The sequence below is a fragment of the Abramis brama genome (assembly GCF_963993115.1).
Source record: "Abramis brama genome assembly, chromosome: 15".
In the NCBI taxonomy this organism is placed as follows: domain Eukaryota; kingdom Metazoa; phylum Chordata; class Actinopteri; order Cypriniformes; family Leuciscidae; genus Abramis; species Abramis brama.
This window is the reverse complement of record NC_139977.1, coordinates 10154304-10177206: the sequence shown is the minus strand read 5'-3', so window position 1 is coordinate 10177206 and position 22903 is coordinate 10154304. Positions and strand designations below refer to the sequence as shown.

Here is a 22903-nt window from a genome sequence, read left to right as displayed (position 1 = left end):
ATGGCATCGAAACACAGCGTGAGTGGATACGTGTGTATTGCCCCATAGCACACGTGTTCAGGAGTGTGTGCAAGAGCTGCTGCTGTAATTTGACCTCAGGAAGGTGAGCAATTGCAGGCAGAGAGCTAGTAACCACACACTGAAACTCACCGCAATCCATCAACCAATTGCCCATGCAAATCTGATACGAACCAGGCAAAGACAGGTCTGTTGATTACACAAGCACACATGCCGCCCTCAAGGTGCTCAGGTGAGATTCTTTAATAGTTAGTGTACTTAATTCTGCATAAGTACACATTCAGTCTCCCAGTGATTCTTTCTCCAAATGTTGTCCCGGCACTGGCCCTCTTAGAAGAAAAGGGTTCTATGTAAAACTGTAAAGGATTTGTAAGATGCAGGAATGAATGAATATCTATCTATCTATTACAATACTTTTTGAAGTTATATGAATATCTTTTCATTTTGATTCATTTCAATTCTACTTTTATCAAATTTAAAGGGGACCTATTACGCCCCTTTTTACAAGATGTAATATAAGTCTCAGGTCTCCCCAGAATGCGTCTGTGAAGTTTCAGCTCAAAATACCCCACAGATCATTTTTTATGTTGTAAATGACCATTTTTGAGTGAAAGAAAAAGCATGTATCTTTAAATGCAAATGAGCTGCTGCTCCCTACCCTGCTTTCCAGAAGAGGGCGGAGCCTGTACAGCTCCTGCCAAAAACGAAAACATCTGTTTGGTTTTGATTATCATCGCAGTTACACTCATGTGACATTGCAGTTCTTCATCATCAATAAAGTTTATTATCTGCATGTGTTTTGAAGCCATATCTGGGGTAGGTCATTCGTACGAATTCATACGAATTAGCCACCTCGTAAAATTTGTACGAATTGGCGTGAGATTGGGTTGGATTTTCTGAACGCACACATCCGAATCTCGCGCACAGAAAGCTGGATGTCAGACGTGATAATTAAACTAAGTTCTCTTTCACGTCTTATTGCGCTTAACTGTCAAATACACACAAGGTTATGTAAAAAATACACAAAGTGCACATAAACACAGTCGGTTATGTCTGTGAACATAAACAGCAAGTAAAGAAATCGCTTGTGTATGTTAGATCTGTGTATTAAAGTGAAAACAGCGTAATATACAGTACCTACTGCATTATATGCTGTTTATATGAATCAAACAACAAAAGAAAAACAGAAAATAACTCACTGCTCTTGATTGAATAACTATAGCTTTACATTTCTTACTCGAATACTGCTGTTAAATGCTTTGTCATGGCAGACAGTGTACAGTTCACTGAGGGCAGGGTCTATGCCAATAGGGCAGAGTCTTTAGCAGTCGTGGGCGGGGCCTAAGCATTTGTGATGTCACTCTGCTATAGAATCAGCAAACTGTTTGTTCTGAGACACTGCTTATGATTTATTGGGATTAAAAAAAGAGGTGTGGGTGAATTTTTACCATTATAGGGTGGTTGTTCACACGCACTGCTGACACACATTTAAGTTCAAACACCATGCATGTAAAAGTGAATTTTGCATAATAGGTCCCCTTTAAATTAGAACTGCATCCTGTCTATTTTACCGCAATTCAATTTCCATTCAAATTCAGGAGCCAGAGAGATACAAATCACTCACATTAAGTAGTCTACTCTATATACCTTCTTCTCCAAATATAAGTTCACATCGTGCAAAGATCTCCAGAATGCTCTGGAATGTTTGAAGTGATGTAGGATTGATGAACGCCGAATACTTATCATTCTGAACTGGGAGGTGTTGAGTCCTAACAACCATCATTTTGCTGCAAATTATTATAATTAAAGTCTATCACAGCCTGTACTGTCACCAAGGTCGTTCTTTTCCTCACTTTGTATGCCCATAACATCCATGAACAAAGAACATTCAAATAAAACAAAGAGTCTTTCATTTTTAAGAAGCAGAGGTTTGTTGTAGCACTCGTGTGTTCTCTTAACAAGATTTTAAATCAAATTAAGCATTATTTGCCTTTTGCATTATAAAATGTACATAATGTGCACATTACACAAAGCATTTTTGGCATTCAGTACACTTTCCATGATATAGCGTTTGTAAAGTAGCAACCCATTTCAACCCATGAACAGGTGTTTTCACCTTGTCTGACCTTTCTCACAGCGGCAGTTCACTCTGAATTGGCCCTAAACAGTAACACCTGCAGTGGCCACATCTGTTTTTGACTGACCCTGTCTGTCCTCAGGCTCTTTGATAAAACAGGAGGAATGCAGATGATCCAGTTTCCACCCCATCACTTTTTCTTATCCTTCGTCCACGTTGCTGTGTTAAGTCTAAAATTAATGGGGAAATAGAATGGCTGCTCTAAATCTTTACATCAAGATAAATAATTAAAACTGGTTGGTTTGGTGCTTCCTGTGAGGTATCTGGTAGATTCATGTTCAGATGTGTTTGAGTCCGAGATATGCTTCAGACAAAACAATAACAGCTTAACAAGTGAAGTGGGATTTACTGAGTTTCACTGGTAATAAATGGGCATGTTACAATATGCACTAATGCCTTATGTAATGTCTGTGCGGGTTCCACACAACACAAGAGCTATTGAATTATGTTGTTATAATGATTGAGAGAGCCAGACATTGTAGACTGAGACTGTGGCATATAAAAGCACAATAGTTTGGTTCATAAACTAAACAGGGTTCCACCTCAAATATCGTTTATATAGATAGATGTAATGAGGGGAAAAAACTGTTTACAATACGATAGCATCGGTGTCATTTTCTTGATGGTAAAGCCTCCATGTTATACACCTCTCAGGTGAGCCACGCCCTCCTGCACTGTGATTGGAGAAGGCGCTATTTCCTTCGCTCTGAATGGCTGAGGCAGCTGTCACTCATGTACTACGTGTCCACAGTGTGATACTTTACAACAGGTAAGGCTACCTGAGGGACACAGGGAGGGTTTTTGGATACACCGCGCGTCTGGATGTACCGACCAGGACGTTTACAATAACCCCGTATATGTGTATTCGTAATTAAGAATAAGTTTTTAATATAATATTCGTCATTTGCATATAGAAATGGCAAGTGTAGGACTGGCCGTAAGCGCCCCGATTACAGAAGAGAGAGCCGTTTTCACGCAGCTTAAACCCGTGCGGATGTGTGGCGCGGATGGCCCGGAGGACTCGTCCGTGTTTGAGGACGTCAAACCCGCGGTTAGAATCCCAACAAACGCTGTTGAAATGGCTCAGGTATGAAAGGCGCCCTGTGGTGTCAATACTTTAAATATTTCAATATTTAAACATCCAAATAAAGATAGAGCAGATGCAGTGTAAGAGAAAGCACCTGATCAGTAATAGAAAATAATCTTTATGAAAGGCTTCCTGCAATGTAAGTATTTGTCTATTTAAAAAAAAAATAATAATAATGAAACATTGTTGATAAAATATTGAATGTAGCTATTACAGGCATCTTTTTGAGGCTGTGTAACCTAGGCTATGTTCTCGTTGCAGTGTGCATGTTACATCCTCACATAAGAGGCCACTAAATTACTGTTTATTTGTCTCACATTGCTTTTACATTTATTCATTTAGCAGGATTTGTATGAAAAGTTGCTCACAAACAATACAATTATTATTATTATTATTAACATAAATAACAATTAATCTCATATTTTTAATCTTATGATATATATATATATATATATATTTACTACAGTGCATTTGTAGATGCACTTAATGTTTTACTTTAAATAGTTTATTTTACATAAAAAACACATTTCTCTTTAAATTTGCGTCTAGGTTTTGCAATAAACATTGACGTCATATTATTCTCATAAATGGTGCAGCTTACACTTGACTGTGACTTGGCTTGAATATAATATACTTGGTCATGAATATATTCTTCCAGATAAATGGGAGCTCAACCTGCTTTACAAGGGCACTATGACATTAATACTTAACTTGCTAGTAAATGCACAAGTTTGGCCCTAAACCTTCTTTATAAGAGTGAAATCTAAGTATTGGAAAGTGTATTGAAAAGCAAAATAAATAATACAAACAGAAACATGTACCTTGATGTTTACTGGGGTACAAGAATACACAAATGCTCAGCAACTTATTTGAAGTTGTGTATAAAATCATGGTGACAATTTAACACTGGGACAGTGATAGTGAGAAGTTTAATGTATTAGTTTCCCCACATAGAAAATTCTGATTAATCCACAAGTTCATAGTTCATTTCAGATTTCTGTTTCTCTATAGTTTGCTCTTTGGCTTTGGTCATGGCCATCCGCATCTACTACACATTTCTGTGACGTTGTATTTTCTGTTTTGATGATCGTATTCGGAGTCCACAATGACACCTGAACATGGATGGGTCTGAATGGCATACTGAATGTGCTCTGTTGGATCGTATGGGATCCTAACTAGAACACCAGTGTTTATGACTGGTTTAGCCAATGGTTGATGACCTCGTTGCACTCCTTCAAAAGCTGAAATGGCCACAGGGCTCATGTAGGTTGTCAGCTTCACTGAAGGAAACTGCCTGGGCCTTCGCTTTGGCCTTGTTAGCTTGTTGACGCCTGTATTGTGTTGGTGATGAGAAGCACGTGCTGACCTCGTGTGCTTTCAAGAATTCAAGTAATTGTTGGAAAAAAGTACCTGCTATTAAAGGAGTCATAATTACCTATAATCATAGTCTAATTTATATAAAATTGCTTAAATAATCCTAAAAATAATCCTTTTAAGTTAAGATTATCTTAATTGCTGACTGATTTTTCACATCTAATCAAAAGATCAATCCATCTCTGAGTGATACGTCCATCTGCAGCTCTCTTGCTGTAATTTACTTAAATTTTTGGTATGTGGTTTCTTCACAGCGTTTAACAAATCCAGAAGTCACTAGTCATATCCACTGCTGCGACGAGCAGTCAAGATGGTTCCTTCACTATTCATTGGCCTGAAAAGCCAAAACAACTGTTATCTATTTCCCCCAAAGCCATAAAACATCATTTTCGTCTCAAAGGTTTTGTTTTCTCTCCATTCCCTCGGATGATTTGTGCTGTTATGGCTCTAGTAAACAGACAAGAAGCCTATCAGTTCTGGTTTATTGGGATCTGTGGAAATCTCCATCTTTTTGAATTCCTTTTGGGCCATAAAAGGCAGTTATTTCAAAGGGAAAGACCTTTTGTGTTGTAATTCGGAAAAAGGTCTTTGGGCTAACCGGTTACTTGGACCCTGAAATAGGCTGGGAAACTTTGAGAAGGACACATACCGGGGTGCGTTTCCCGAAAGCAGTCTTTGGCCAACTATGATTGCAATTTCCATTGAACTCTATTATGTTGGTAATGACGGAACTTGCGACCATAGTTGGCTTTGGGCAATGCACCCCTGTCTGGGTTTCTGAGGCTTCTGAGCCTTTTGTGTGTGTGTGTGTTTTTGATCTACACAGTAAAATGTTGTTTTGGGCCCCATTGACTTTCATTGTATGGACAAAGCTTTCTTCACAGTGTGTGTGTGTGAGTGTGTGTGTCATAAGTCATACAACTTTGGAACAGCATGTGGGCGAGAGACCTGATAACACAATTTTTCTTCTTGCGTGAATCCCTTTAAGAGCGAATGAGATTTTTCAAGAAAGTGAGCTGTATTTTTAAAGAACGTTGATACTGAGCTGCACGAAATCCTCCATCTTATTTATCTCAAAGATTATTTTTATGCCTAACTTGGCTCTCAGTCGTTATCGGTCCCTAAAATACATAACTGAGCAGTTGTAAATGTTCTCCAATCATTAACTCAGTTCTTGGGCCAGGGTTCAGCTGCTGTTCATTCTCCTCACACATGAACAGAACACACCAGTGAACAGAACCGGGTCTCCAAGGCCAACGGAGGCCATGGCCAAGTGCACTTGCCTCTCTGCCAGTGCCACCACTACACAAGGCCCGTTTGTGCCCTGGACTAAGAGCAGGGGCAGTACGCTTGCCAGGTCTGGAGATAAAGCGAAAACTATTTTCCATTAATTACCTGGGTTTTAACTTTCCAAAGCTGTCCTGATGGGGATGAAGGTGGAATTGTTGCGGTTAACACTGAGAGTAGTACAATCGTCTGCAGTAAATGGCTCATCCGCAGCTGCTTGAAAAGCTGCAGAAGCGTCAGCATTCATTGTACATTCCCAGAGAGTACATGACCTCACACGTTAGGGTATGAGTTACCTGAAAGGATGAAGATATTTGTACATGAAACCACATCAGTGGGTTGCCAAGGAAATGCGTTTTGACAATACATGCCTTATTGTTGACATAGCTGCCACTTCAGACAGCTGGACATTGCAGTGCTTTTGAAATGTTTATTGTCTAATATATTGACTGCAGTGAGGACAACAATAAAGGCAGTTGTGTATTTAATGTGGGGTCCAAATGTCTGTGATCACATTAATAGAATTAAAAAGAAAACTATAAGTAGTTTAGCATAATCTTGTATTGTTAACAAAACTACTTTGTTAATATATATATATATATATATATATTAGTCAAACCAAAAATTATTCAGACGCCAGATATAATTTTTTATATTTATTTTATTTTATTGGGTGCAGGACACTATAGTTAATTTCATACAGTTGATTACCAGTCAATTTGGGACCAGACACTTTGACCTGACCCTGTTTTGCTTAAGTATTTTTTCTTTAATTGCTAATGCAACCTTTTTACACCACAGACTGATTAAAATTAAGAATTTCTTGGTAATTGGTTGGCCTAAATTGGTATTACTTAAATTTAACAGCTGACAGCTGTTCAACCTAATTCATTTGTGAGACAGTCTAACAAAAGGATGGCCAAAACCAGTGAAATATCAACTGATTTGATAACTCTGTGTTCTTGTCATAATTAATTACCATTTTCTAAATTATAGAGAATAAACTGTGATAATGTGAGAAATGTTGAAGGTGTCTATATATATATATATATATATATATATATATATATATATATATATATATATATATATATATATATATATATATACAAAATTATATTGCTAAAATAAAATGTCATGATATCGAGAAAAAAAAAAAAATCTTGATGGTTACACGCATCACATCGAAGTTTATAGTTATTGAATTGAAACTTTCCTTGAAAATTATGTACTCGTTTTTGAAAACCATATGAAACCAACATGACTACAAAGAGTAGTAACATTTCAAAGAACTTGAAGCTTGAGTGCTGCTGTCCTTAAAGCAAAAATATGACATAAATAATCATTCTGAAATGTATAAATTTTTGGGCATATAAAATAATATAAATTGTTATGAAATATGAAAAATAGAAGCATTCCTCACTAGTGGTCTTTATTTTGGTTACACGCTGCAGGCACTATGGACTGTATAAACCTGGAACGTTTTGTTCAAGACAGGTATTTACGTTGTTCAGGTTTTTGCATGCGCTAACCATTTCATCATCGCTCATTTGACTTGTCAGTTGACTGGTTTGGTAAATCTGGTTCTTTCTAATCGCAAAAATGCCCTCATTTATCAGTCTCTGGGGTTACTGCAACGTTGCACCTGAATGGCTCTCCAGGGTGCACTCGTTTTTTAGAGTTCTATTTTTGTACATTGTTTGTGCCCATATCTCCTCTTGCTATCACATGTCACTGTTTTGGTTTTGCTTTGTGTTCTATAGTCCTTCATGGCCACCACACCTATGAGGTTTCTGTTTACTCTGTGCTGCATTAGAGCACTATGCAGAGCTCTTGGCTTTGTGCGCGCGGTTAAAGCAGGGAATGATCTCCCACTGCTTGTGCCAGGCACTGTGATCACAAATCAACTTCATCTAGTGTGAAAGACAATACATAGTATATTCTTGCCAAATCTCTTCACTCAAAACAATCTTTTTGAACAGCTGCGGTGAAGTGAAATGAGTAAAATGGCAGCTCAGTTTGATGCCAGCTAATCCAATTACCAAGACACACACAAAAGATATCTACCTGGACTGCATGCAAACAAACAAATACAAATTACATTCAATAAACTTAATTAAATTAAGGAAAAAAATTCCAATTAAATTGATCCTTTTCATGAATCCGTTTCAATTTCAGTTCTGGTCTTGTTATACAACTTAAAATAATTCAGTTATACCTACTATATACAATGAAAATGAAGTAAATTTGATTTTCTTTGGTCTTTTTTTTTCTTTTTCTTTTCAAAATAGAGAAAGTCATTGGCTATTTTCTGGCATTGAACAATTCATAAATAAATTACTGTATTTTAATTTAAGTGCTAAATTAAATAAACTACATTTAAAAAAAAAAAGATCAGTTTCCTGTCATTTGTCAGTCTGGATTTCTGTACATCTGGTTATGCCAATGATTTATATTAAAACAGATTAAAACGGACTTCCATTTTACAAATTTTTTTTTGATTGCACTCAACAAAATAAAATTTTAATAAAATATTCAGTTGAAGTGTAAAAAGGTTATTTCTATAAAAAAAAAATTATTATTACTATATAATATTATCACTATTATTATGTGCAAATATTTTGATGTAATAGAGTTTTATTGGCATACTCTTAAAAATAAAGGTTCCCCAAAGAACCTTTCAGTTAGCAGTTCTCAAAATAACCTCTTTTTTTTTATTTTATTTTTTTATAATCTTTTTTTTTTCTTAGTGTGAAGAACATTTTAATAATCTAAAGAACCTTTTTTTCCACTATAAAGAACCTTTTGTGCAATGGAAAGATTCCATGAATGTTAAAAGTTCTTCATGGAACCACCGATGCCAATAAAGTAGCCTAGCTTTATTTATGATAGTGTACTGTATCATAATCATCTTCTGTTCATTTCAGACACGGATGGAGATGGATAAATATTTGCCCCAGAGCGGCCCGGTGCTTACCCAAAACATGATGGATAAGAAGTACCGTCGGGAAAGTGCCTCAGTGGTGGATGAGTATTTTGCAGATGAGAAGCCTGCCCCTTACAGTCTCAACATTAACGTTATCCTGCCCAATACCACACATCTTCGCACTGGCCTTTACCGCCCAAATAAACCGCCGGTGCATCAGATCAAAACCGAGCCTGGCGTGGACGAACCTTGCGGCATTCAGGCACTCCCCGAATTCACCTCCGTCTTCAGTGTGCCCCAGACGGTCAACAGCCTCTTCATCAAACCCGACATGTCTGTCGCAGACGAGCTCCACATCGGCCCTCAGCAGCCGTCAGTCTACCAGATGCCCGTCAGCAGCAGCGACCTCACCACAATGACTTTCTCCCAGAGTCAATCCATGAACGGGATCGGCTCGTCCGGCAGGACCATGCTCAACCTGAACACTGTGGCCTTGACAGCGCAATCTGGTGAATTTGTAATGCCCGAGCCGTTCTTCACTTCACCCCAGCCACACAGTTTGCCTCCATCGCCTCCAAACTCCCAGCCCGGCAGTCCGGAGAACCAGGCAGATCTCATTACCTCCCCTCCCCCACCGTACCAGGGTAGAATGGGAATGAAGGTTGGACAGATGACCCCTCACTCCATGCTAATGGCCCACGGTCAGGGCATCCTCACGGGGCCCAGATACAACCGACGGAACAACCCTGAGCTGGAGAAGAGAAGAATTCACCATTGTGACTTCCCAGGTTAGTGTGCCTTTCCAGTAAATAGTTTGGATTACATGATGTGCCATGCCTTCCTGAAGATGAGCAGAGATTATCAGGGACTTTTGTGAACTAACATTTGGGCAATTTTCTCTGTACCAGGATGCACTAAAGTTTACACAAAGAGCTCTCACTTGAAAGCACACCAAAGGACTCATACAGGTAAGAAACCAAACACAGACACCCAACAAATGAAAATGATGCAATTATTTATTCACCCACATGTCGTTTCAATGGCATATGATTTTCTTTTAACTCCGCGGAACACAGAGAAAGGAGATATTGAAGAACGTTTCCATCCAATTACAGTTTATGGAGACTGAGGATTTTCAAGCTTCATAAACGGTGCAAAAGCAATTTAAAAGTATCCCACAAGTCTTCTGAAGTCATACAATTGCTTTGTGTGAGGAACAAACAAAATGTAAGTCGTAATCTTGACATCCGCCCTTGTCAATTTTCCTCAATCGGAGTGAATCCAATCTAAGATTCCAAAAGTTTTGTTTATGAACCTTAAGCATTTCAATCCCATTCACATATTACATGTGCATTACTTGTATTCTGAACAAAACGTCAGTCAAAAAGTGTCCAGTCAGTGCGCTCAGAACCTGAGCTACTGCAGGCATAATTGTCACTTTTGCCTTGATGACAAATGTAAAAAGAAAGCTGACATATGTCAGAAGAACAAGCTAATATTTAGTAAATATATTCAGTCTCCTCCACTGACAAGTTCATGAACATACAGACATAAACATGCAAGCATACGCATCACGGCAATGATGTTTTTGAATCTAATTGAGAAAAAAGTTGGATTTAAAGGTGCAGTAAGCGATTTCTGATACATGCTCTTGAAAGTGGATCAGCCCGAGTACCACAACAAACTTGTAGCCAGTCAGCAGAAGGGGGCGTGTCCACTCATGAGAGAGATTGAGCAAGAGGGAGATTTGAAGAAAGACTGTTGAAAGAGAGATGGCTGAGAGACATTACAAAAGAGAAAAGCAGAGGAATATCACTGGAAAAAGAAGAGTTCTGATCAGGCAAGAGCTTTAGGACCCGTGTTAATAATAGAAAAGCTTCCCAGTGCTGGAGAGACTTCAATGGGAAGGCCTGAAAACGGACGCCGAGGTTGTGTTGTTTCTGCTCCATATGTGAGTAGCATTGGTTTTGAGTTTGTGCGACTTGTGTACTCTGTTAATTTTTTGTTATTTCTTGGCATTCGTTCATCATCTTTGCTTCATTTTTCGCAAAGCTTTATTTTGCTTTGCTTTTGCTATGATAAAGAGACATAAACTCTTGCATTGTGAGTTATGCATTTTGGGGGCGGAGCAATGAAGGGAGGGGGAGTGTTTGTTTGGATTGATTTCATATATCAACAGTGTTCAACAATGCTTCTTAGAAATTGCTTACTGCACCTTTAAGCATTTAAATGCTTATATTTTCTTATATTTGATCAGATTTTTTTCAGGTCTACACCATCTCTTTCAATCGAATCAAGGATCAAGCTCAATCGGATCGATTGAGGTGCTTACATGAAGGCTTTTCAGTCCAGTTGATCCATCAATCTGATAATAAACAGATTATTTGGATCCATGTAAACTTAGCTGGTGATGCAGTTGCATCAGTTAAAAGCTCGCTGGAAGGGAAGATTACCAGTGAATAGTGCCTTACATTTGGTCTGTTTCTCACACAAAGCAATCATATTGCCTTCAGAAGACTTGGAATATTACTATCACTAGTGATTCATAGTTCTTTTGAATCACCTTTTTGATACTTTTATTAGTTGTAACTGCATGTTAAAGAACGGCAGATCCATTATTCAAAACTTCTTATTCTTGTGTTCCACAGAAGAAAGAAAGTCATACAGGTTTGGAATAACATGAGGGCGGTTAACTGTTCTTCTAAAGTTAGAAGCAGTTGTTACTACTTGACCAGATGCAATGTACCATCAACACAAAAGCTACAAATACAGCAACAGCTTGCAGAGAAGGTGACAGCCTAAGGACAAGCAATGTAGAAAGACAGAGAACAGGGTGGAGGGAGAGATTAATTGACTCTCTTTTCATGCTTTTATACACATTGTGTCTGCATGCCTGTACAAGCCCTGCATGCTTTCCCGAGGGGGGAATCGGCAAGTGGCGGAGGAAAAACCTGTTCCTCCTGCTTTTTCTGTCTGTGTTCGGGGGGGAAGGAGTGAGTCGCCTGGAGAAAAGAACTTGGCAGTTTCAGTGTGTTCAACTCTGTAAGATGAAACCCACTGCAATCCCAGCACACTTTAGAATTAAACCGAAATCTTCCCTCCCAACACCAATGGGTGCAATTTTTTTAACACGATGTTAAGCTGATAAAAGCACATTTTCCGCCTAGTTACCCTTTTTTTTCTTTTTTTCTAACCATTTCGGGGTGGTCACCGTGAATGCAGAGGGATTCCCTGTAGCCTGAGGTATCATTATTGTTGTACTCTGTACTCTGACTCACTGGTGCCCTAGAGGTTTCTTCATAACTCTGTTTAAACTTATACGAATGTTCCCATGTGGTACGTTAGGAAATCGAATAGGTGTTGGCGCAGTGCAACAAGTATTAGCATGGATGAAACTAAAGCACTTAGCCATTTGAGATTGTGCCTTACTACGTATTTTAGTACAGTTAAGGGTCAATCCTTGGCATGATTCAAATGAGTGCCTAAAACTACCTTAATTGTGGTAAAAACATGGCCTTGGTTTATTTGCATTATTGGTTTATTGCATTATTTTGGTGAACAAAATCATTGAATATGTCGCATCTCACTGCTTTTCTTCTCAGACCATGAACAACAATTCAATATTTAAAAGTGTGTTTTGAGATTTTTAATTTCTAATTTTTTTTTTATAGTTTTATTTTTTTCAATAGGCCTAATTAATTCGAAATTAATACACGAAATTGTAAAACAGCCTTGAGTGGCTTTTTGCATTATAATAAAAGACACCAGTGTTTAATATATAGCTAAATGTATTCTAATAATTTGGCCTGTAAAAAAAAAAAAAAGATTTAAAAAATATAAAATAATTACATGATTAATAATCACAATAAATATATAAAAAAATGATTCGTACATTTAAACATTTGCTTAGAAAAGCCCCTAAATGAAGGTCATTTAAGAGAAAATGTATAGGGTTCTTTTTAAAAACAATTAATTCCACTAAACCAACACATTAATTTCACAGCCCACATAATAAAAATATAGAATCTTCTGGCAGAAGAAAAGTTTAATTCAAATAGCCTGTAGTCTGTAAACGGTTGCCCAGCAGCACATGAGTTGGAGATTTATAGAATGTAAAGTATAGAACAGCTTTTGGAGTTATAACTATGTATCTATTCAACAGAATTTTCACATTTATTTTTAAATGGAGTATTGCATTAACCTTTTATGAACCTTTTAAAATTACCGGTCACCGGACATTTCATTTTCGAACTGCCGTGATACAACAACCAACATAATAAAATATTGCTAGATTCACTTTCATCTGTTTTAGATAAAACCGAACGTTATGCAAGAAGCGACATAATATAATTTTGAAGAAATGTCTTCTGGGTTATTTAACCCTCTGTCCATCAGCATGGTATGTTTCTGTTGTTCACGTCAGGTCATCATTCCTCAGGTGGACATGGTTTGGAGTTGTATTTCAAAAGCTGTCGGGGGTTGGGAAAGATCTTGTCGCACTGAAAGCTGTCAAACAACAGTTAAGAGCTCTAGAACATTCTGTGCTGACAGATGAAAGTGAAAACAGGTCTATAACATGGGTAATTTTAATGTCTCCAGGAATGATGTGTTCTTTTCACAAGATCAAATAAACTATGTCAGGATGTTCTAGATGTGCTCTGACTAAGCAATTAAATACAAGCCTGCAAAACTTGTTGTTAGCTTTGTAACCTAAGTAGTAATTTAAGCAGTTAGCTTGGGTTTTGCTAACGGCTCTTCAACAAAAACAAAAAAAACTTTGCCAGTATGGTGGAGCATATCTAAACATGCTTCAAAGGAATTGTACAGAATATATTCTTGCAGCCTTATCCTGTTTATAATGTGCTAGCCTAACAGCTCTCACAATGCAAAACTTTCACAGGGGCAGTTTACACGAAACTGTTTTTAACTAAAAACCTTCTGTTTTGGCCATTCATTTACATGACAACAGCGTTTTGGGGCCTGAAAACGCGATTTTTCGAAAACGTGTTTCGAAGTACACGGTTTTGGAAATGATACAGTGTAAACAAAAGCGCGAATCTGTGAAAACTGAACTCATGCGCATGCGTATTACGTGTTCAGTCTATATGCACATAATGTTTCTTTACAAAGTGACGTCGCCAACTATTGGCCTGGTAGAATAATACAGCGTTTTTAGTCATTTTCACGAATCCGTATAAACGGGGATTGTTTTGGCGACGTTGTACGCGAAAAGCACAAAGAGAAAACTTTTCTGTTTTCAGTACATCGTTCTGAAGTAAATGTACCCTAATTACTTTGAGGGTAACTGGTGTGTTTGTGAAAGCCTGTATTATCTTAGTAATGGAACTTGTTGCCCACCTTCCTCAAACAGAAGCCACTGATAAACACCTTACAATGGTGATTTTATGGCTATCCCTGTGAGTTGTGGAGGTTATAAGCGATAATGGTAGTGTTGTAATACTGTTCTCTTTGAGTGAATCCGAATTAATGCTAAAATTAGCATTTTTTATGTCGATTTACGTGGTTAACCATATTCAACCTCCACATTTTTATGTCTTTATAACGGCTGTGTGTGCGCAGTAAAATGCTTTAGCGATAACAAATTAGCCGTTGCACAACCTCCAGCTAACCAAATAATATCCCTGTTGTTTGAGCTTGTTGGCCCTTAAACACAGATTCCACAAGCTGAAGTGTTTGATGGGGGCATTACCTTGTTCAAGACCCTGAGCTATTGGAGACTTTTGTCAGAAGGGCATTTGTTCATCTCCTTTTGAATTCTGGTTTCATGTTTAGAAAAAGAGGAGGGATGAGCGCTAAGCTTAAAGAGCTTTCAGCACCATTCAAACAGCCAGTCAAAGAGATGAATTTGTGCTCTCTTCAGTTATTTCTCATATCTGAGAACTGTGTAGTTTCACTGTGGTAAAGTTAGAAGCTGAACTGAAACATGATATTTCAGAAAACTTATTGTGTGATGTTATGTGGTTAAACAACTTTTATAGAAAGCTAGTGTTTATTGGACTATAATAAGGTTCCAAAGAGACAAAGAAAGGTAATTTTTTTGAAAATGAATACTTTTATTCAGCAAGGATGCTTTAAAATGATCAAAAGTGACAGTAAAGGCATTTATAACGTTACTAAAGATTTCAATTTAAAATAAAGTCCTTGAGAACCTTGAAAGGAGTTTTTTATGTTTCCACAAAAATATTAAGCAAAAAATATTGTTAAATAATAATAAATTCTAATAAAGCATATTAGAATGATTTCTGAAGGTTCATGTGAGATTGAAGAAGACTGGAGTAATGAAGCAGATTTTTTTCTTTGCCATCATATGAATAAATTACATTTTAAAATATATTCAAATATATATAGTTTTGGACCTCGCTCACAGTAATTCAGGTAATGCACAACAACATACCTATGCTAAAAAAAGATTATTTTTTTTCTATAATGAAACACAGACCTATTATACATGAAAAGCGACCAGAACCTGCTTACATCTGTCAGTCTAACTCCAGTTGTCATGAAATAGCAGGACTTTCATTTGACAGCTGCTAATGGAACACTTATAGGATTTGAATTATAACATAAAAATACATACAGTAATAAACAAACTCTTTCTTTCACTTCCCCCTTTTTCTCTCCATCATGCACAAACATACAGACACACATTATTAGTCTATTCATAACATAAAGTGATTTAGTGTGATTTTTGTGGTGGTAGTATCAAAAATGTGTTGAATGAGCATTATCTTTTCACACTGAACGTGGCTTTTCAGGATTCAGTGCTGTGGCAAACCTCACAATGTCAGATGTTATCAGTGTGTGTTAAGCGTCATGGAAATGACTTCCGTGTTTACACATGGGAGTTCTATTACTCTCCAAACCTCAAGCACATGCATGTCTAATTCCTCTATAACTGCCATTTAAAAATGTCACAGTACACATTGTAACATGTTCAAGCTGGACTTTGTATGAGCCTGGACTTCGAAACGTTGCCTTGAAATAACATAAATGACGGTCATTTGTCTTAAGTTTTCTGTTTGCTGATTTTGAAGCAAAATATTTTCTCTTAAATAATATTTTCTTAAAAGTTTCGTCGTTTTTGTAACATTTTGTATGGTCTTTTAAAGCTAAATCAACAATGATTAAAATTATTCTGTGGTGAAGTAAATACTACAGGAAAAAACTAATGTAATTTCTACATGAAAAAATAAATTCAGTATTAGTACTCAATTCAAGCTTGTAGAAATTAAAGCGTATACATCAACGACATCAAATTAAGTTAAAACTACTTAAAGCTGTAGTAGTCAAAATGTATATAAGCAACGAGTACATCATGAATCCATTTTCCAAACCGTGTTTTTGTCTTATCCTGAATCACTACGGTACACCAATAATAAGTGTTTATATTCTGACTATTTTAGACGCCAACCGCCGCGGATTAACCGAGTACCTGCATGACTCGTCATAGACATAAACAAAGAGAAGTAGCTACAATGTTCTTCTGCAAGACGCATGCAGTTCTGCTTATTAACCGCTAGAGCGCCAAAAGTTACGGACTGCAGCTTTAACTTTTCTGATACTGGTGTTCCCATCATGCACTGGGGCATAATTAGTAAGGTTGATTTTTTGCTGCTTTCCAGCTGTATTTACACTTTTTTACCAATGCTTTTGTTGTTAGGTTTAGTAACTTGCCATTTTGTGACATATGAAGTTAATTTTCTACTCAAAAAGACATTGAATTATACCGTCATTGTGTACCAAGTATTGAGGTCTCTGTGTTCAGGTGCCACGTTACTTCTATTATGTAGATATGGTATCTACACAATATCTTTTGTATTATTTACGTACATGTTTCTAAGCATACACTTCAAAGTGTGGTTTAATTCAGTGTTAATTTTTACTTAAACAACATAAAAACAACAAAGTAAGCTTCAACTAAGTAGAAATTACTCAACTTTTTCTGGCCAAGTTAAATTTTCTTTGTTAATTTTACTTAACTTAGTTAAGTAGAGTTTACTTAATTCCATATGTGAAATTGACTTAAATCTGTGTGCAAAAACTTGCGAAAGAAAAGTAAATTTTACTTCGTTTTTTTCAGTGAATTTGATTTAACTATGTTTTCTTTTCTTTTTTTGTGTAGGTGAGAAGCCATACCGATGCAGTTGGGAAGGATGTGACTGGCGTTTCGCCCGCTCGGATGAACTGACGCGGCATTACCGCAAACACACCGGCGCGAAACCCTTCAAATGCATCGCCTGCAGTCGCTGCTTCTCTCGTTCAGACCACCTGGCACTGCACATGAAGCGCCACCAAAACTAACGGATTTCACATCAACTTTCATAACAGTTTTATTGTTCTAAATATTTCACAGTCATTCACGTATACGAAGATCAAACTAATGAAAGCTCTCCACACATTTTGTCATGAAGAGGACTGGACATCACAGCAAAGAGCTCCAACAGGATGTATACTAATGTACATATGTTTTGTATGTGTTTATGTCTGTAGATTAATGTGAAAAGATGTTCTGAATTTTATACTTGACCTCCATCCACTTTGTCTGATTAAATTTGGAAATGTTCCTTCGGGACCGTATAGTGTCTTCCTAATAACTTGAAATGTAAAGTTTGATCTATTAATTCCAAGGTGATAGTTAATTGTTCATTTTAGACAACGCTAGTCTATACTATTTATATGGAATTTCCCACTCACAAAAAGTTGTTTGCTTTTGGGTAAGATGCTGCGATAAAAAAGAAATGTTTGCTGTTCTCACAGTTGTGTATCCATGGATACAAATCTTTATGAGATTGTAAAAAAGTAGCGCTCAGATCAGTCAACTGTTTGACATTTCGGCTCTTTGTATGACTGTGATGAATGTGAAAAATGAGCTCACAAGAGCCCCATTTGACCATGTGTGCCAAATTTGTATTTCACACAACAGTTGATTGTTTTATAAAGGTAAGAAACTTTAAAGAGAATAAGTGAAGAGAGTGCGATATGTGGAAAGTTTTGAAACTTCACAACAATCCCTTTCTTTTCCCAAGAACAAATTTGTATTTGTTGTGGACATCGTAGCATTTGATTTTGTAATGGGCTCCAAGACGGGTCTTAAAAGTTCTCCAGTTCCCTTTGTACATGTCCTGCTCTTATGAAGGGAACTCTGATGGATCAAAAGGTACTGTACATATATTTTTGTTAAAGTTTAACTACATGTAAATACTTTTCTCTTTGAAGCTGATTGTTTTTATTATGAACAAATGGGATTTTGCTACGTTTGTCTTGAATGTGGGTTAATTGAGTGTGTAGGTCTTGCATACTAAGTGATCAGTTTAACATTTTGTATGTAGTAGTTTGAATACAGAATTTTGAAAATAAAAGAATAATCACATTTCATAGCTAGTGTCTTTTCAAAGTGTTCTGTATGTTAACATGCTTCCTTGACACTTGATGAGTGGAATTACATTTGAATAGTACTTAGTTAACACTTAGCTATGGAGACAGACATTTCCATGTTATATTTATGAAGGGCAATAATTCTTGGAACTATAAGAAGGTGGACTTTTACTTTCTCTCTAAGAAATGCTGGGTTAAAAATAACCATTGCTAGGTAATTCTGACCCAGCTTGTTGGGTTTTATACATTTAACTCATAGTGCTGGGTCAAACAACTGGATTTTGCATCTATGCATATCATATTGTGGAAATCTGCTTTTAAATCTACAATTATAAAAAAAAAAAAATTCAATTAAAACTGATTGCAAAATTGGTGTGATGTTCAATTCAGCTCCCGAGATTGAGCAACATTCAATTGAACATAAATTCCACTTGTATTTAGAAACTAGAACGCAGTGTTAGAACGTGACCACAGTCTTCATAAACATTCAAACGAATATAAACTGTTCACGTGCAAGAAGACACAAAAGAAACATCTCGGTTACGTAACCCTCGTTCCCTGAGTAGGGAACGGAGACGTAACGTTGTGACGACGAATGGGGTTTCACTTAGAAAGCCTCTCACCTTTGAGAATACAAAACGAGCCAATGGCAAGAAAATGCCATGGGTCTGCGGAATTTGCATAGCGTAACTCCCTATGCATAGCATAACTGCATAGCGTAACCCACCTTGTGGGTATATAAGTAATTATGCTGGCAACGTGCAGTTATGTTTTTTCGCTGAGGAGCCAAGACTGAACTCCGGCGTTTCAGCGGTACAGCAGAAGTGGCAGGGAGATGTGACGTCAGAGGTTTACAGTGAAAATACACATGTGGGGGTTGCCCAGAGGGGGAACCATGCACATGGAGGCACCTAGCCAACGCGAAAGCTGCCGGTGGCATAACGTGTTGGGTGTCGCCCAGCCTGCAGCTCTGCAGATGTCTGTTAGCGAGGCGCCATGCGCTAGAGCCCAAGAGGAAGCCACACTCCGGGTGGAGTGAGCCTTCACACCAAGGGGGCACGGTCAACCTTGCTGCTGGTATGCCAAAGCAATGGTGTCCACTATCCAGTGAGACAACATTTGCTTGGAGAAAGCCTTTCCCTTCAGCGTCCCACCATAACAGACAAAGAGCTGGTCTGAGGTCCTGAAACACTGTGTTCTGTCTACGTAAGCACGGAGGGCGCATACTGGACAGAGCAGTGCCAAGGCTGGGTCTGCCTCCTCCAAGGGCAGCACTTGCAGGTTCACCACCTGGTCTCGAAAGGGAGTGGTGGGAACCTTGGGCACGTATCCAGGCCGGGGTCTCAGGATCACGTGAGAGTAGGCCGGCCCGAATTCCAGGCATGCTTCGTCAACCGAAAATGCCTGCAGGTCCCCTACCCTCTTGATGGAGGCCAATGCAACCAGGAGCGCTGTCTTCATTGACAGGAACTTAAGCTCTACTGATTGCAGAGGCTCGAAGGGAGCACTCTGCAGGGCAGTTAAAACCACTGAGAGGTCCCAAGAGGGTACGAGAGGAGGGCGAGGAGGATTCAGTCTCCTTGCTCCTCTCAGGAACCTGATGACCAGGTTGTGCTTTCCCACAGACTTACCTTCGACTGCGTCGTGATGTGCGGCGATAGCGGCAACATACACTTTCAGGGTGGAGGGAGACAGCCTTCGCTCCAACCCTTCTTGCAGGAAGGAAAGCACGACACTGATCAAGCATTTTCTGGGGTCTTCTCGGCGAGAAGAGCACCAGGTGACGAAGAGGTTCCACTTCAACACGTAGGCATGTCTCGTGGACGATGCTCTAGCAGAAGTGATGGTAGCCACCACCGCTGGTGGTAGGGTACTCAAACCTGCCTCGTCCCGTCCAGGAGCCACACGTGGAGGTTCCAAAGATCGGGACGAGGGTGCCATAGGGTGCCCCGTCTCTGAGAAAGGAGGTCCTTCCTCAGAGGAACTGGCCAGGGAGGTGCTGTCGCGAGAATTACTAGTTCGGAGAACCAGGTCCTCCCTGAGGCTCACTGGGGGAAACGCATTCTTGCGGAGGCCCCGCGGACAGCTGTGCGCCAGTGCGTCCGTGCCGAGCGTGCCCTCGGTCAGGGAGTAAAACAGGCTGCAATGGGAAGAGTCGTGGGAGGTAAACAGGTCTACCTGTGCATCCCCGAACTGTTCCCAAATCAGCTGAACCGACTGGGGTTGGAGTCTACATTCTCCAGGAAGAGGCTGAAGCCGTGAGAGCTCATCGGCTGCACAGTTCAGGTCTCCCGGGATATAAATGGCTCGAAGTGACCTCAGATGCTTCTGACTCCATAAGAGGAGGTGGCGGGCTTGTTGCGACATACGGCGGGAGCGTAGACCACTGATCGGAATAGTACATGCTGGTTCTTGAGCAACGCATGGAAGCGGTGCAGAGCCAGCCGTACCGCCAGCAACTCGAGGCAATTGACATGCCAAAGGTGCTGGGGTCCTGTCCAGGAGCCCGTGGCAGCATGTCCATTGCACATGGCACCCCAGCCCATGGTGGAGGCATCTGTTGAGACAACAAAATGCCTGAAAACTCGTTCTAAGGGCAATCCAAGCGCCATTGCTGCGGCTGCGGATGCCATATGCCCCAGGAGCCTATGAAATCATTTCAGTGGAACCGCACTCTTGCCTTCGAACTGTCTCAGGCAAGTCAGCAGTGACTGCACGCGCTCGCTAGTAAGCTTTGCGCACATGGCGACCAAGTCGATTTCCATACCGAGAAAAGAGATCCTCTGCATGGGGCAAAGTTTGCTCTTCTCCCAGTTGACCCAAAGGCCCAGACGGGCTAGGTACCGGAGCACAAGGTCCCTGTGTTCGCAAACCTGGTCTCGAGAGTGAGCTAGGATCAGCCAGTCGTCGAGATAGTTCAGGATGCGAACCCCATGTTGCCGCAGTTGCCTCGACGACTTCCGTAAAGACGCAAGGAGACAGGGCTAGCCCGAATGGGAGAACTGCGTACTGATATGCCCGCCCCTCGAAAGCAAACCATAGGAACGGTCTGTGTCGAGGAAGAATGGAGACATTAAGTAGGCGTTCTCTTGGGGCTCGGAGGAAGGGGCATCAGTTCTTAGAAAAAAGATTCTCCCCCAGCCCTCCACTGGGGGAAGGAGTGGTCCTGCTACCAGCTCCTGAGAAGAACTGAGCCCTAACTCCAAGCTGCCCGTCTCAGGAGTGCTGCTTAGCATGGTGTTTGGCCGGCTAAGGGGCGGAGACGGGCGGTGGCGCCCTCCTGCGACCTCCTCCTACTAGGGACCGGTGAAGGGCCTCAGTCTGCTTCTGGGGGGTCGAAGACTGTTGGGCGCAGTCCTCACCGCCGAAGAGCCCAGCCTGGGACATGGGGGAGCTGAGAAAACGAGTTATCAGACCCCCTCACATCAACCTGGCTGAGCCCATTCCTGGACCACACTTGTGGACATCACCTGACCCAGGGATCACGCAGGTACCGATGTCGTCCGTAGAGCGAGGTCAGTACAGTGCACGGCGGATCGACCAGCCCGGACATGTGAGGACAGACCATGATCGCCGCGACAACGAGTGCAGTGAAAAGTCACTGGAACTCTCGCAACCCGGAGGCGTCCGGATGCACGTCCGGGAAGAAAGGCACTGGGGGCGAGTGCTGGTAACCAATCGTCCAGCCTACAGCGTTAGGGGCAGGGCAGCGCCAAAAGTATCCCCTTTCGAGGAAGAGATAGATTGGGGTGTGGCAGAGGGGACTCTACATACACGGAGATCACCGAGTCTCGATCTAAACATCGCGAAGAAAACATGACTCATCCATGAGGGCTGCCGAGCGTGATTAAGCCCAACACGCCAAACAGCGCTCGTGACCGTTAGGCAGAAAAATCACGCACCCACATCCAGAACACACACGGGCGAGCCATCTTGAAAAAGACGTGCCACGTGCAGCTCTTTTAGAGAGAGGAAAAAGGTCAGCAGAGTGCTGAAGCGCCCAGGGAGAAACACACACACTGTCGGCAGATCACTGCACAGACCAGCAGCAGGCAATGTGATTTCGCTGGAACACGCCGTTGCACCAACACACTGGAGAGCCGCTCGTCTCGTAGAGTGAAGATAATTCAAAATGGCTTGTGGGAGTGAAGAAAACTCTTGGCTCCGAAGCGAAAAACTCAAGTTATCTTGAGTTTGAGAAAAGTTTTATCGTGCTTAAACGGACGAATACACTAAAACTGTTAGACCTACCTGAAATCTGTTTGTTTCTACTTTGTTGTATTATTGCTATTAATTTGTTCATAAGTGACTTTATTTAACATTATTTAATACATTACTATTTGTTTATTTATTTTATTTTATTTTTGTGGTGGGGCCAGTGAAAATTTTGGCAGGGCAAGTAACCAGTAAACTCCTAATCACTGAGCCCAGTGTGTTTATAGAGTACCTTTTAAGAGTCAAGTCAAGTCATCTTCATTTATATAGCGCTTTTAACAATGTAGATTGTTCCAAAGCAGCTTTACATTGATAATAGGCAATTAAAGTAAAGTGTTTTGGCTTTATAGCAGCTCTAGAATAAAGTTATTGTCCAGCTAAAGTTAGTTTGATTGATTCACTTCCGTCGCAACGATCATTAGTTATTAACTTAGGGGCTGCTACGACACCGTTTTAACAGACC

The 22903-nt window shown here is 39.9% G+C and overlaps 1 protein-coding gene across 3 annotated transcripts; it reads left to right on the top strand.

Moving 5' to 3' along the window:
* The first annotated feature begins 2912 nt into the window (after window positions 1–2912).
* Window positions 2913–18590, top strand: klf5l (Kruppel like factor 5 like). 3 transcript variants are annotated; one of them, XR_014609195.1, is made up of 5 exons: window positions 2913–3242; window positions 8831–9617; window positions 9738–9797; window positions 9906–10056; window positions 16973–18223. XR_014609195.1 is itself a non-coding variant. In XM_084136634.1 (5 exons), exons 1-4 carry the CDS (start codon window positions 3072–3074, stop codon window positions 9956–9958), a joined length of 1071 nt encoding a protein of 356 aa, XP_083992760.1. In that variant the 5' UTR covers window positions 2940–3071; the 3' UTR covers window positions 9959–9980; window positions 16973–18222. The 3 variants fall into 3 exon arrangements, 2 of the variants coding, with proteins under 2 accessions (XP_083992759.1, XP_083992760.1); XM_084136634.1 differs by having other exon boundaries at window positions 2940–3242; window positions 9906–9980; window positions 16973–18222; XM_084136633.1 differs by lacking the exon at window positions 9906–10056 and having other exon boundaries at window positions 2918–3242; window positions 16973–18590.
* The last annotated feature ends 4313 nt before the right edge of the window (window positions 18591–22903 follow it).